The 15,943-nt window shown below is 42.5% G+C and overlaps 1 protein-coding gene across 1 annotated transcript in view; it reads left to right on the forward strand.

The window, feature by feature from the left end:
• Positions 1–15,943, forward strand: part of LOC106602199 (zeta-sarcoglycan) — a 298,764-nt gene that overhangs the window by 270,430 nt on the left and 12,391 nt on the right. Inside the window, exon 7 of the mRNA XM_045716437.1 lies at positions 4,100–4,223. Within this exon, the coding sequence (XP_045572393.1) occupies positions 4,100–4,223 (124 nt within the window). The remainder of the gene's footprint in view (positions 1–4,099; positions 4,224–15,943) is intronic.

The raw sequence follows: 15,943 nt of genomic DNA on the forward strand, positions 1-15,943 counted from the left end.
GTTATGTGTCGTTTCACTTCAACCTGGGACTGAGCCTGGGACTGAGCCTGGGACTGAGCCTGAGTCTGCAGGTGTTACTGCCACTGGGAGGAGGAGAGAGGCCTTGTGCTGTCTTCACAAATACCTTACATCTGACCCAGCATTTTATTTTTTTGTGCTGAGTGAGAGAATGTAGTACATTTCCCCTCCACCACGTGAGACCAGGGAAAGAGGCAATGACACTGAATGTGGAACAATATGTCACATTGTTACGGCTCCCTCATCATCTCTCTCTCTGTTTCTCTGTCTCTCTCACACATCTAGCACAGATAGAATAATGTGAGCAGCTAGCTCGTATTACCCATTTTATCTCTCTCTTTCGCTCTCTTTCTCCCTCCCCCATGTCTCTCTCTCTGTTGAAATGTCACGTCACCTCAAAAGCGCCTGACGTTTCAGTCCCTCTCCAAGAACAGTCATCCTCTCCTTTCCTCCTATCCTCTCCTTTCATCTCCTTTTCTCTCCTTTCCTCCTTTCCTCATTTCCTCTCCTTTCCTCCGTTCCTCTCTTTTCCTACTGTCCTCATTTTCTCCCTGTCTTTTATCTTGTCTTTAAAGGAAGTGTTTTCATCAATACTTTTAGACTACCTGACAGGCATTTCAGGCAGACGAACAATGGTGTCTCTCCTCCTAGCAGGAGGCAGTATTAGTCAGCATATGGTCGCTCAGAGGGGTGGCATGCAGTAGTACAACAGATTCCCTCAAGCTTGGATAAAATGGGAGATAAAACCACATATAGATTATTTCTCAATTCATTTTTCTTTTACCCAATTCAAAAAGACTAGTATTTCCAGCTCATCAAATATGAAGCATATAAGTTAAGTTTCTCCTGATCACATGACTGACTGGATGTAATGGCTGTGCAGACTTTTGTTCAGGCCCTGCCCTAAAACACCTGGTTCCGCTAATTATGGTTCAGGCTGTTAGTCAGTTGACTATTTGGATCAGGTTTGTTAGTGCTAGGCAGGAACAAAAGCCTGCACAGCTGGTAGCTGCAAACCCCTGGTCTAATGTGGGCCGGTTTACCGGACACTGATTAAAGCTATTCCTGAAGTAAAAAGGAATAGAGAATCTTTAGGTTTAGAGAACCTGCCCTAAAAGCCTAGCTGGTCATGTTGAATGAGGTGTAGGGATGAAATATTCTGCTAACTTTCCCATAATTCTAAAGTTTTCCAGAAATCTTCCACAGAGATTTCTGGAAAACCTGGGAATTTTGGGAAAGTTACCGCAATTTTCCAACCCTAAAGGTGTCTAAGTCTGGCTGCTCACATATCAGCTTGTTGTTCTTACTCTCACCCTACTAGTTCCACTTCAATACATCTGTTTGTTTTCACCCCGGGACATGTTAGCCTCTCACATCGGTCTGTGGTAGGCGACTTTTACTGGCACTCCGCTTTGAGCCACTCACACTCTCAGCAGGGAGCCCCAGTGCACCATGGGAAGTTAAAGAGCTGCTTGTGCCTTGTTCTGATTGTGTTGCTAGCCGTGTAAGAGCTGCTGTTCTCAGAGCATAGCCTGGCGTTTCAGTTGGTGGTTTGTACTGGATTTGAATGGTACAGTGTCCATATTAGGACATAGTATGAGAAGTATGGAGTCCATATTAGGACAGCCAGATGAGGATGTTTTATGTAAATGTGACGAGAGACTGACTGGAAGCTTTTGTGTAATAAAATAGTATTTAACTACTGCTTTGAGGGTGTGTATACACTATTTATACAAAAGTATGTGGACACCCCTTCAAAGTAGCGGATTCAGCTATTTCAGCCAAGTCCGTTGCTGAAAGGTGTATAAAGTTCAGCTCACAGCCATGCAATCTCCATAGACAAACACTGGCAGTAGAATGGCCTTACTGAAGAGCTCAGTGACTACTACTTTGAGGTTGTATATGTGTTGTCTCTCTCTCTCTCTCTCTCTCGCTGTTCTTTTCTCTCTCTTTCCGCACACACGCAAAAAAGTTCTGACACACATCCATCGGGTACGTCACGTCAGCGGCCTGGACAGAAACGAAGGACGGACCCCAGTCTTTTCACTATTGATTAAATTATCACCGATGGGATGCATGGAGCCATGAAATTCAATTTTCATGAAATTAAAATCCCAAAATTCCAAGGGTCTCATTGCCATGTTTAATTTCCCAGGCTACATTTCACAGCCGCAGACGGGCGGGACGCGAATGTCCTTTTTTGACATTTTTTGACCCAACCTAAGGATTTGTCAGGGAATCTACTGTAGTTAGTAGTAGGTTATACTGGATGGATCATGGTTAGAAACAGGATCACGGTGCATTAGTTTGTATATGTGAAGACGGAGAAGGCTTGAAACACCTTCAGGTGACCTCCCTGCTTCTCTTGCCTTGCGGGCACACACATACACAGTCTCACACATGCCTACACACTATTTTACACCTGACTGGCATTCGGTATTTAAGTGCTCTGAGTTTTACGAAATGCAACATTTACTTTTCAGTGATCAGAACCCCCACCCCCCATGTACCCATATACTCCATTACCCATAGTTCCGAGTCATCCCCCATACCTGTCTCTCTGTGACAAGTGTTGTGAGTTTTATAACTTTTACAACACAGTTGAAGGCTCTCACCTGTTCTTTTACTCTGAGAGATTCATGGAGCGAGTTTAGCACGGGATAGAACTACTCTTGGAGATGGGGACTTAAAAAAAGTAGTCACAAAAGTCACAGAGGCTTGAAAATGTCATTTTCCAACCATTTCTCATCGTTAAAGTCGGCTCACTCTTCCTGCCAGACGACACCTTTGTATCGCTCAGCACTCTCTGACACTTTAAACAATTTATGTCGTCCCAACCGGCGACACAGAAGGGTGATGTGGGTTTTTTTTGACCGAAAAGGTCATGGGTTCAGATCTCAAACGGAAACATGGCGATACGGCATCAGGGCCATTAAAGGAGAAAGGTCAAGGTGAATGTCAAGCTATATATGCCTGGAAAACATCTAACTTATATTGTGACTGAAACCTCCATGGAGTTTTTCTGTCTATGGTTTCTGTCTATCACACCTTACTACTTTACAATGTGTACGCACCAGAACTATTATTACATTGCCTCCCCCTCCATACCCCCCTGAGCTTTTAGAAGTTGTCAAATTAAGACGATAACTGTGTTGATGCATTCTCTCGTTGCCTATCTCTGTCATGTTATAAAAAATATATCCGCCGCATAAAACAAGCCGTGGCGGACGGCGTTGAAGGTCAAAGCGGATCTCCTCGCCGGCGAGAAGGAGTGCGGAAACACAGGAAGGCGCATCCTGCGTGATAATGAATTGGACCGATAAGACCTACAGTCTCTGACTCTGGTGTCTTTTCATATAAAGAATCACCACCAAGGCCCTGGCTTTCTGGATGGATGGAAACTTTTTACGTTTTTTTTGGTCTCCGAATCACCGGGCGGAACAGCAGCCGGAGCAGCAACAGAAAATCAATGACCTGATTGAATTCCTCTTTTAAAACGGCCAAAAGTACCAGAGCTATTCATAGATATTGTATGATATCCTGACTGTGTAAGAGAAAGAGGCTGTGAAGGTTTTTTTGCAGAGAAGTTGGAAGGAGGGATCGTTAAGTCAATATATTCATTTCTGTCAGGTGGTTAATTATCCGAGGCCTGTTTCACCAGCTAACCTGATGGACCAGTGGACCAGATGACCGCTCAGTCCACAGGGAGACTTCCCATCCAGGCTTCTGTCTCTCTGTGTGTGTGTGTGTGTGTGTGTGTGTGTGTGTGTGTGTGTGTGTGTGTGACAGAGAGAGAGAGGAACAGTGAGAAAATATGTGTACTAATGTGCCTGTGTATCACTTAGTGTCCCCCCCTCCCTTTCACGTCACAGTCCAATCAAATCCTCTCAGCTAGATCTGTGTAATACTTTTTAAAGAAATGCTGCTTTAAAAAAAGTTTCAGTTCAGTTATTTTTCCGATCTGCGACTTACATTCTAATTGTACAGTAGGTTTTCATTATTGATCCTTCAAGTCACCCATGCATTGAATCTAAAGTGATTCGTTGTCTAACTGAATCCCTGGATGTCTGGTTCTCTGCAGGCTGGAGTCTCCCACCAGGACCCTGAGTCTGGAGGCTCCCAGAGGGGTGGAGGTCAACGCCGGGGTGGGCGACTTCAAGGCCTCCTGCCGGAAAGACCTGTTGCTCCAGTCGTCAGAAGGAGAGGTGAGAGGGGGGAGACGGGGGTCAGGTGGGAGTGTGTTTTGGTGTGTGTGTGTTTTAGGAGGGCTACAATAGCGATGCTAGTAGCAGGAGTTCATTAAGTGTCTTATTAACCTAAAGAGCTCCATCAATCAGCGCAACCTTGTCCAGCTTTGTTCTCCTCTCCATTTATTTGGGGGAGAGATGTGACCTCATTAACGCTGCAGTCATGATGAGGTAGGTGCCTGTTATCTGTCTGTCTCTCTGTCTCTGTCTGTCTGCCCTTCGGTCTGTGGCCCAGCGCGCTGTCGAGACTTCACTGGAGCGAACCTTGTCATTAGCTCTGTAATTAACTCGGAAAGAAAAGCAGTGTTCGCCAAGACTGTGATAGTTTGATAACATGTAGGAGAAAAAAAACAAGGAGAAAAGTTCTGACTTATTTGTCGTCTTCTTCTTTTTAAAGCTTGTTTTTCAGGAGGAGGGACGGATGGTTTTGGGAAGAGCCTTTCGTCTCATAGTAAATGTTAGTGGCATTTAGAAGGTAACTTACTCCTAACTCCTAAAGCACCACTTCAATCTCTATAAGACTTCCTTGTTGCTATGACCCACAATGCATCTGGGACAGGCGAGAGGTCACAGGTTAGAGGCCAGTGTGATAAGTAGATGTCCCTGTCACGGTTGTCGTAGGAAGGAGAAGCGGACCAAAGTGCAGCGTGTGTGTCGTTCCACATTTTATTTACACTGTGAAACTATGCGATACATAAACTAAAGCACAAAACAACAAACCGTGACGCAGAGTTGAAACATACACTACTCAAAAAACAATCTCCCACAAACCCAGGTGGAAAAACCCCTACTTAAGTATGATCTCCAATTAGAGACAACGAGGACCAGCTGCCTCTAATTGGAGATCATCCCAAACAAAACCCCAACATAAAAATACAAAACTAGACCCTGACAACATAGACATAGAAAACATAGAGAGAAAAAACCCTGTCACGCCCTGACCTACTCTACCATAGAAAATAACATCTTTCTATGGTCAGGGCATGACAGTCCCCCCCATAGAGTTAGATAGATAGGGTCTCATCTCCTATCTTTTCAATGTCCACTTCTGGCTTTGGGCAACGTGCACCCTCTATCCAACTCCATGATGTCCCCTCACCCTTCGTGTTGTTTGCATGCTAAGCACAATGCTGAAGTGGAACTGGTTTTTGTGACTGGTCCCAAACAAGTCAAGCGTTGTCAGACTTTCAGTCTCTTTCCCTGCTGTTACAGGATCACCTTCAGATGAAGACTAGCTAGTTCCTGAGATGTGTCCCTCTCTCCTTTCAGCTCCAGGCCCCCAGCCTGGCTTTAGTAACTACACCGACTATTTAATTAACTTCCAACATCCCCGGCAAAAGATCATTGTATGCCGTCACTTAACTATAAAAGGCAATTGTTTTCTTATTTCTCCTCTTCCCTTCTTCTTTTTCTTCTCTTTCCTGTATAGGAGATAGAAAAATGTCTACCTTTAGAGGTAGATCTGGAGGTGAAAGAAATGCATACCTGTTTAGGTGAGGTGCTGGCTAGCGAAGTAGAACACTTGAAAAAGAAAAGGAGAGCCGCACACTCTAGGAGCTCAGATGCAATAATTGAATAACCTAATATCCAACGTTTAGACAGACAAGCTGTCTTCATCAGGGTCTACCATTAGAGGTAGATCTATCTGTCTTCATCAGGGTCTACCATTAGAGGTAGATCTGTCTGTCTTCATCAGGGTCTACCATTAGAGGTAGATCTGTCTGTCTTCATCAGGGTCTACCATTAGAGGTAGATCTGTCTGTCTTCATCAGGGTCTACCATTAGAGGTAGATCAGTCTGTCTTCATCAGGGTCTACCATTAGAGGTAGATCTGTCTGTCTTCGTCAGGGTCTACCATTAGAGGTAGAACTGTCTGTCTTCATCAGGGTCTACCATTAGAGGTAGATCTGTCTGTCTTCGTCAGGGTCTACCATTAGAGGTAGATCAGTCTGTCTTCATCAGGGTCTACCATTAGAGGTAGATCTGTCTGTCTTCGTCAGGGTCTACCATTAGAGGTAGATCTGTCTGTCTTCATCAGGGTCTAGCATTAGAGGTAGATCAGTCTGTCTTCATCAGGGTCTGTCTGTCTTCATCAGGGTCTACCATTAGGGGTAGATCAGTCTGTCTTCATCAGGGTCTACCATTAGAGGTAGATCTGTCTGTCTTCATCAGGGTCTACCATTAGAGGTAGATCTGTCTGTCTTCGTCAGGGTCTACCATTAGAGGTAGATCTGTCTGTCTTCATCAGGGTCTACCATTAGAGGTAGATCAGTCTGTCTTCATCAGGGTCTACCATTAGAGGTAGGTCAGTCTGTCTTCATCAGGGTCTGTCTGTCTTCATCAGGGTCTACCATTAGGGGTAGATCAGTCTGTCTTCATCAGGGTCTACCATTAGAGGTAGGTCAGTCTGTCTTCATCAGGGTCTGTCTGTCTTCATCAGGGTCTACCATTAGGGGTAGATCAGTCTGTCTTCATCAGGGTCTACCATTAGAGATAGATCAGTCTGTCTTCATCAGGGTCTACTGTCGTGTCTTTGGGGGTACCATTAAACGGAAGATATGTTTATCAATTAGCTCCCTGTAATTATTATCACGCGATTAAACTGATTAATCGTTTAATTGTAATTAACTAGGAGATCGGGGCACCAAGGAGAATATTCAGATTACAAAGCTATAATTTTCCTAATATAACTTTCCTGTACTATAATATTATATTCTATTATAGTATAGGTCGATTATCTTCTGGTTTAAATGGTGTATTTACCTCTAGTCCAGTCTCATTCCAAAACGTCGTAAATTGTTGTATCTGCACGAACCCAGTCTTTACTAAAATCATCCATACATCAATTGTCTTAAAATCATTTATTTACTACCCTAAGTAATTAACAGAAAAACATACAAACAGTAATTATCGTCACAAAGGATTGGTATCGGAATGTGCCCTACTGGCTAAACAGGCAGGTCGGCCTGTTGAACAATGGATCATAAAAGGTCGGCTGAGAAGTTACACAGGGTTCATTAATATTAACAATTGACAATTGAAGGCTCACTCATTCGGGAACAATTGCAATCATATTATATTTACGCTCAGTGTGTCGTTCTGATTCTTGTTGGAGAGTAGTTCTGTTGGGGAGTTTTGTCCGCGTTCTCTCTCTCTCTCTCTCTCTCGGTTAGAATGGATCTTTCAGAGCGACATTCATTAACCTCTATGGGCTAGGTGGGACGCAAGCGTCCCACCCGTGGTGCACTCCATCAACAGCAGGTGCATTTCAAAAGCGGCAAATTTGAATCCAAATAAATGTCAAAATTCAAATTTTTCAAACATACAACTATTTTACACCCTTTGAAAGATAAACATCTCCTTAATCTAACCACGTTTTACGATTTCAAAAAGGTTTTACGGCGAAAGCATAAATTTAGAGTATGTTAGGACAGTACATTTACAAGAGTTGTGTGTAATGTTTTGTCAATTCAAAGACAGGGTCACCAAAACCATAAAACCAGCTAAAATGATGCACTAACCTTTTACAATCTCCATCAGATGACACTCCTAGGACATTATGTTAGACAATGCATGCATTTTTAGTTCTATCAAGTTCATATTTATATCCAAAAACAGCGTTTTACTATGGCATTGATGTTGAGGAAATCGTTTCCCTCCAATAACCGGCAGTCAAGTCAGCACCACAAATTAAATAATTAAAATTAGAAAACATTGGTAAAATATTATATTGTCATTTAAAGAATTATAGATTTACATCTCTTGAACGCAATCAACTTGCCAGATTTAAAAATAACCTTACTGGGAAATCACACTTTGCAATAATCTGAGCACTGCGCCCAGAAAAATACGCGTTGCGATACAGACTAGCCGTCATGTTGGGGAGATCTAAAATCGAAAATACTATGTAAATAATCCATTACCTTTGATTCTCTTCATCAGATGTCACTTCCATGTATCACAGGTCCATAACGAATGTAGTTTTGTTCAAAAAAGCTCATCATTTATGTCCAAAAATCTCCGTCTTGTTAGCACATGATCTAAGCCAGCCGGACTTCTCGTCATGAACGAGGGGAAAAAATATATTTACGTTCGTTCAAACATGTCAAACGTTGTATAGCATAAATCATTAGGGCCTTTTTAACCAGAACATGAATAATATTCAAGGTGGACGAATGCATTCTCTTTTATAACGTATTGGAACGAGGGTACCCAACATGAACTCGCGCGCCAGGTGTCTAATGGGCCATCATCGTTCCATGGCTCTTGTTCGGTCAGATCTCCCCTCCAGAAGACTCAAAACACTTTGTAAAGGCTGGTGACATCTAGTGGAAGCAATAGGAAGTGCCAAAATATTCCTCAGCCCCTGTGTTTTTCAATGGCATAGGTTTAAAGGTAATACAACACATCAGGTATCCACTTCCTGTCAGAAAATGTCTCAGGGTTTTGCCTGCCAAATGAGTTCTGTTATACTCACAGACACCATTCAAACAGTTTTAGAAACTTTAGAGTGTTTTCTATCCATATATAATAAGTATATGCATATTCTAGTTACTGGGTAGGATTAGTAACCAGATTAAATCGGGTACATTTTTTTATCCAGCCGTGCAAATACTGCCCCCTAGCCCTAACAGGTTAATGTCGTCATAGAATGGTTGTTTCGTCGGTCTTCGCGTTCAATGATATAATTTACTTAGCTGCAGACTAATAATTAATATCAAAGACTTGTTCTTATTCTGTCAGTATCGATAGTCTAAAAGTTAACCACGTGGTATGGTTCACTTTCAGTAGAGGAATTGGAAGGTAAAACCTATTAGCCAACGGAGTGTAGGCCTGGTCTGAAGAAATGTAAATCCGGGGGTGTTTTATAGTGCCCATAGAACAGCTTGTCAAATGACGCCTGGTCCTGTATGGGTCCCTGGGGGCGTGCCTATGACTGAGTTAGATTTGGTTACAGAAATACAATTCTATCACATTACATCAGTACATAGCATCTCAATGTCTTACAAAAGCTTTATCCTTATTAATACATTCCATACACCCATATGATGCAGTCTTAAACTGAGTCTATTATATAAACAGTTTTATGGTAATATGGCTATATTGTCTCTTCTGAGTATCACAAAATGGTACCAAGCGGATCAGTTCGTAGCTGGATTCTTCACCAATCTTCCATACCTTCTCCAGAACACAAAATGTCGCTTGGCTCTCCAATTCTATGAGTTGGAAGAATTTCCTGTGTCTCTCTATGGGCCATGTGGCCAGAGACTGTCCTGGAATTTTAGAGTTTTTACGACCCTTTACACACAGGGTGGATTGTGTGCAAAAGGGAGGGGTCAACTGTCCTCCCTGTACCAAAAGAGGCCAACGTCATGACACTACCATTAGAGGTAGATCTGTCTGTCTTCATCAGGGTCTACCATTAGAGGTAGATCTGTCTGTCTTCATCAGGGTCTACCATTAGAGGTAGATCTGTCTGTCTTCATCGGGGTCAGTCTGTCTTCATCAGGGTCTACCATTAGAGGTAGATCTGTCTGTCTTCATCAGGGTCTACCATTAGAGGTAGATCTGTCTGTCTTCATCAGGGTCTACCATTAGAGGTAGATCTGTCTGTCTTCATCAGGGTCTACCATTAGAGGTAGATCAGTCTGTCTTCATCAGGGTCTGTCTGTCTTCATCAGGGTCTACCATTAGAGGTAGATCTGTCTGTCTTCATCAGGGTCTACCATTAGAGGTAGATCAGTCTGTCTTCATCAGGGTCTACCATTAGAGGTAGATCAGTCTGTCTTCATCAGGGTCAGTCTGTCTTCATCAGGGTCTACCATTATAGGTAGATCTGTCTGTCTTCATCAGGGTCTACCATTAGAGGTAGATCAGTCTTCATCAGGGTCTACCATTAGAGGTAGGACAATGCCCTGAAGAGGAGAAGAGATGATCATAGAGAGTGTAAGACTAGCAATAGACACTTGGCACAAAGCGTTGTCGGCAATCCGTGGGCTTTGACGCACAACAAGGGGTGTTATGAAACAGATGGACCTCTCTGTAGCCTTAGTGTGAAGGAGTTCTGTCAGTCTTTGTGCGCCGCGACAGCCAGTGATGCGTCCTGACCTTCCTGTCTTCGTCCCGCATCGACTTCCTCCCTCATCTGTCCAGCCCTGGCAGCCACACAAATTACAACTTATGGGCCTCTATGAGGAAGTTGGGGAACACTGCCAATTAGATTTACCGCTCCTACTTTCCTCTCTCTTTCTTTTTAATTCTCAATTATTCCTTGTGTGATGGAAGACGTTGACAGAAGAAGAGGGAGAAGAGGAGAAAATAGATGTCTCTGTCAATTTGGAAGGGAAGGCAAACCATATCGGACACCGGGGCTTAACGCGAAATCGATGTTGTCAGCAGCTGGCACTTAAATGAGCTACATTAAAGTTTAAAAACTTTGGAGAGGCTGGAATTAAATCCAAATGGGTTTGGGTTCCCGATTCGGGAGCATCTTATCGCCTCCTCCGGGATTTCCATTAAAATCAGAGGGAATGAGACTTGACAGAGTCCTCTCGCTCTCCTCTAGTCCCGAGGCCTACTCACTCGCTCTGTCTCTCGCTCTCTTTCTCTCATCCCAAGGCCTACTCACTCTATCTTTTGCTCGCTCTCTTTATCTCTCTGTCTCTCTCTATTTCTTTCTCTCTCTCTGTGTTTCTCACTCAATCTCTCGGTCTCTCTCATCCTGAGGCCTCCTCTCTCTCTCTCTCTCTCTCATCCCTAGGTCTCCTTACTCTCCCTTTCTCAACTCTCTCAGCTCTCCATGTCTCTCTCTCTCTCTCTCTCTCTCTCGCTCTCAATTTCAATAGAATTCTCTCTCTCTTTCAGCTCCCCATGTCGCACATGTAAATGGTAAAGAGCAGGCAGGTACTCAAATGAAATCTTCAAGCCTGCCATTGCCCAAAGCCTTTGACTGTCTCTTTTTGTTGTTGTAAATTAGTGCCATTCAACTTTAAGAGCGGAATATAATAAAGTTCAATTGCCCTCATTCAACCTACTTAGAGAATAGCTAAGTAGTAATAGGAAGAATGCAGTGTAGGTTCAGTGGGAGTTATTCTGAGCTTATTCTTTTAGCCACTGCTAAAGCTGCACTGAAGTGGACGCTTAGAACTACTTCCTGTCTCAACTATGTTTGTTGTTGTGGTGGTGGTAACTCACTTCCTCCTCCCGTTCCTTCTCTTTCTCCTCTTCCTCCTCTTCTCCCTCTTTCTCCTCCTCCTACTCATCATCAGTCACAACTCTGAAACCTGAGTAGAAACCTACTTCTCATATCTAGTATGCAACATTTGACTGAAATCTGTCATGATCAACCCATATTTTCTCTGACTTTACAGTAAGACATTGAGGGTAGCCGTAATGGCACTCTATTCCCTATATAGTGCACTTTTAACCAGGGCCCAACTAAATACACCTATACACATGTAACTACAAAGCTAAGGTGACAAACTAGCATGGGTAACCCATATGTGGTCTTACAGTATGTCTAATTTGTTTGAATAAAGATCCAGGCTGCCTCCCAAGTGTTCGCTTTTACAGGCATTTCGCCACACCAGCAATAACATCTGCTAAACACGTGTATGTGACAAATAAAATTTGATTTGATGTCACCCTATTCCCTATTTGGTGCACTACTTTTGACCAGGTGCCATACAGTAGCTCTGGTCAAAAGTAGTGCACTATAAAGGGAATAGGGCGCCATTTGAGACGTACCCTGATAATGTATTCTCTAGTGTTTGGGAACAGAACTTCAGTCTAACTGTAGTTGAGATATGGGAGAAATAATGGGAAAATCGGTCAAAATAGCAACCAACATAACTAGAGTACCCTACAGTCCCTTCAGAAAGTATTCATACCCCTTGACTTGTTCCACATTTGTGACCGGCCGGCACGATTCGGTCTTATGTAGCAACATTTGAAATGGTGTTTTTTACATTGGATAAAAGTAGAGACTCAGAGCTATAAAATGATATATCATACAATACAGTTGAGGAACAATGGGAACGTAATTCTGCTTTGAAATTTGATAAGCTTGTAACCTCACTTTTGACAAAATGTCCCTTGAATGTTTTGGTACCTACTGCAGGGCTCTTCTTTGTCTACACTCAACACACCCTCTTAAACTTTAGCCCCACCCATCTCTTTAAGGATTCACGTGAGGCTATGTACTAAACAACCAAACATTTCAAGACTAATGGCTGGTTTATACAACAGGTGTGTTTAAAAATGTAATCTGGAGTGCCAGAGCGTGCTCTGGGCATTCATAAACTCAGAGCATTGTCAGATTGTCCGTTTGTAAAAAACACTGGACGCTCTGGCCAAGGAGTAGGGTAGATCTGAGTGTTCTGACCTAACAGCAGCCATGCACCCAAGCTAACTGGCTAATGTTGGCTAACTTGCTAGCTACTTCCTGACACAAATGAGAGAACGGCTCACTCATTTTACTCACCTGAGCTGTTTAGGATGTTTTTATGTTATCCAGAGCATTGGTGACTGCAACTGTGCTGCTGGCAACAATTTAATTACACTTTTTTGCCAATGTTTACTGACACCGGCCGTATTACACAGGTGTTGAGCGTTCGTAAATTCGGCTGTTATTCTGCGCTCTGGCACACTCAGACAAGAGTTCTCTGAAATCAGAGTACATAGACATAGTCTATCGACAGTTGTCGCAGTGACATCATAAACATTCTATTGAAATAGTTACTTGCTAAGTGTAGTCTTTTGTTTCGACATGTACTGTAGCTAGCTAAACAACGAACCATAATCCCAACTGATAATGTTACTACCAGCCAGGTTCACTGTTAGCTAGCTAACATTCGGGTATAACTAGCAATGCAAATGGCTCTGAGATACAAATAAAATTACTACAAAGATCATACACTTAACGTTAGCTAGCTAGCCAGCCAGCTAGCGTCTGCTAGCTAGCGAACAGTACACTTTAACTTGAAATGAAAGCGACTTTCTGACAACATTTGAAACGTCTAACGGTGACTACATTCTGTACAAATTTGCGCAACCACAGCATTCAAACGAGGCTGAAATGAAAACTAATGGGACTGTAGCGACTTCGTTGGCAACAAAATCCGGGGTGTGAACTAAGTTTCGATTCAGCGTTGATTGACATGATAATGGACTAATACTATTCAAGAAAGGATGAAAAAGCTGACCCCTCTGACGCGGTACGTTTCATCGTGACGTGTCACTACGTAATGTACGGCATGCATTTGTAACTCATTTTGTGCCGTACAGCCTCTTTCCACCAGGGGTAGCCCTTCTCTCGCATATTCAAAACTTTAACACTAACAAGAAAGGGACAGGGTAAGGGGGATACCTAGTCAGTTGTACAACTGAATGCATTCATTTTTTGCGTCATCACTGCAAGTCATCATGGCTCTCAAAAGCCGCGACTGCCGCAGTTTACTCCTGAAGATAACTTTAGCGCCGCCCTAAAAACCCGACTCAAATTTGACACAAACCTTCAAATAGGTAGGTAATGACACATTATATAAACTCTTTATAGTGTTTTATTTACTTTTTAGATGTGATAAGTTGGACAGATCAGGTGAAAAAAGCTGTTTCCCCACACGACATATCTTTCACTATCACGCAGTAGGTTTCATTTTCCCACCCGCCATTTTTAAAAAGACCTGATGGAGCTCATTGCTTTCTTCAATCATGCAGAGACAGGCAGCATGAAGGTCTCGTCGTTTATTTTGCTGGAAAGGGGAATGGTATTCATATTTCAGTTTACCTGGAAGTATATAAAAAAAATTGTACGCTAAAATAAGGTAAATTGTACGGAATAGCGCAATGTACAAAAGTGCGCTAGTTACCGTTAATATCTGAAAATGTATGCTAGCTAGCCAGATGCTTCTGCCTCTGTCACGAATGCCATGGTTGCCCTTAGAAGATGTAATCCAGAGACAGGTGTTTTATACAACAGATTTCAAAACTCTGTCCTTCAGAAAGTGGAGAGCAACACTTATGCTGTTCTACTACGTGATATCTTTCAAACAAGCAGCGTTAGAAAGGATTACCAAGACATACTGACCAGCTCACATTATAGACAGAAGTGTGCTATATGGCAGACCAATCCATACTGTCACGTCCTAGTAGATTGGTCAGGGCGTGACAGGGGGGTGTTTTGTCTATGTGTTTTGGGTTTTCTGTTTTCTATGTGGGTTGTCTAGAGTTTCATTCTATGTTGTCATTTTCTATGTTGTGGCCAGGTATGGTTTCCAATCAGAGGCAGCTGTCTATCGTTGTCTCTGATTGGAAGCCATACTTAGGCAGCCTGTTTTTCATGGGTTTTTGTGGGTGGTTGTTTCCGTTTAGTCTAGAGTACCTGACGGGACTGTTGTTAGTCGTTTTATTGTTTTGTTGTTGAAGTGTTTTCGTTTAAAAGTTTAAAAATGAGCACTATACACGCTGCGCCTTGGTCTCCATTCAACGACCCCTGTGACACATACTCATCTCTCGGTATATCCAGCCCACTCATTATCTCAGCCAATCATGGCTAGCGGGAAGGTTTCTAACTTTTTCCGTGGCTAAACCAACTAGGCTCGTAATTGAACAATTGTATTCGTATTCACAGATGGTATACACGTTTGTTATTAAGGCACATATAAGTTCACATGTTCAAGAAGGCATTTCTGCCAAAAAATGCATTTACTTTCAAATGGCGCTCCTGTGTAGTAGTGACGCACGAGCTACGCCTAGTTTCCTGAAACAAGTCATATTTTGTTGTTACAGCCTGAATTCAAAATGGATGAAATCTATTTTTTTTCTCTCACCCATTTACTCACACTACCCCATAATGACAAAGTGAACATTCAATATCATCTTGGTAAGCAACTCGAGTGTATATTTGGCCTTGTGTTTTTTAAGTACAGGCTTCCTTCATTTCACTCTGTCATTTAGGTTAGTATTGTGGGGTAACTTCAATGTTGTTGATCCATCTTCAGTTTTCTCCTATCACAGCCATTAAATGGCAAATGGCCAATGGCCTCATGGTGAAGACCCTGAGTGGTTTCCTTCCACTCTGGCAACTGAGTTAGTAAGGACGCCTGTATCTTGGTAGTGACTGGGTGTATTGATACACCATCCAAAGTGTAATAAATAACTTCACCATGCTCAAAGGGATATTCAATGTTATTTTTTAGTTTTTTGGACCCATCTACTATTACGTACCCTTCTTTGCGAGGCATTGGAACACCTCCCTGGTCTTTGTGGTTGAATCTGTTTTTGAAATTCACTGCTGGACTGAAGGACCTTACAGATACAGTAATTGTATGTGTGGGGTACAGAGATAAGGCAATCAATCCAAAATCATGTTAAACGCTATTATTGCGTACAGTCTGTGCAACTTATGTGTCTTGTTAAGCAAATTATTACTCCTGGACAAATGTAGGCTTGGCATAACAAAGAGGTTAAATATTTATTGACTCAAGACATTTCATCTTTTGATTCTTAATGAATTTGAAAGAATTTATAAAAACCTAATTCCACTTTGACATTATGGTGTATTGTGTGTAGGCCAGTGACACAAAATCTAAATGTAATACATTTCAAATTCAGGCTGTAACACAACAACATTTGAAAAAGTCAAGGGGTGTGAATAATTTGTGAATGCCCTGTATGTC

Source organism: Salmo salar, chromosome ssa04 (assembly GCF_905237065.1).
Source record: "Salmo salar chromosome ssa04, Ssal_v3.1, whole genome shotgun sequence".
NCBI lineage: Eukaryota > Metazoa > Chordata > Actinopteri > Salmoniformes > Salmonidae > Salmo > Salmo salar.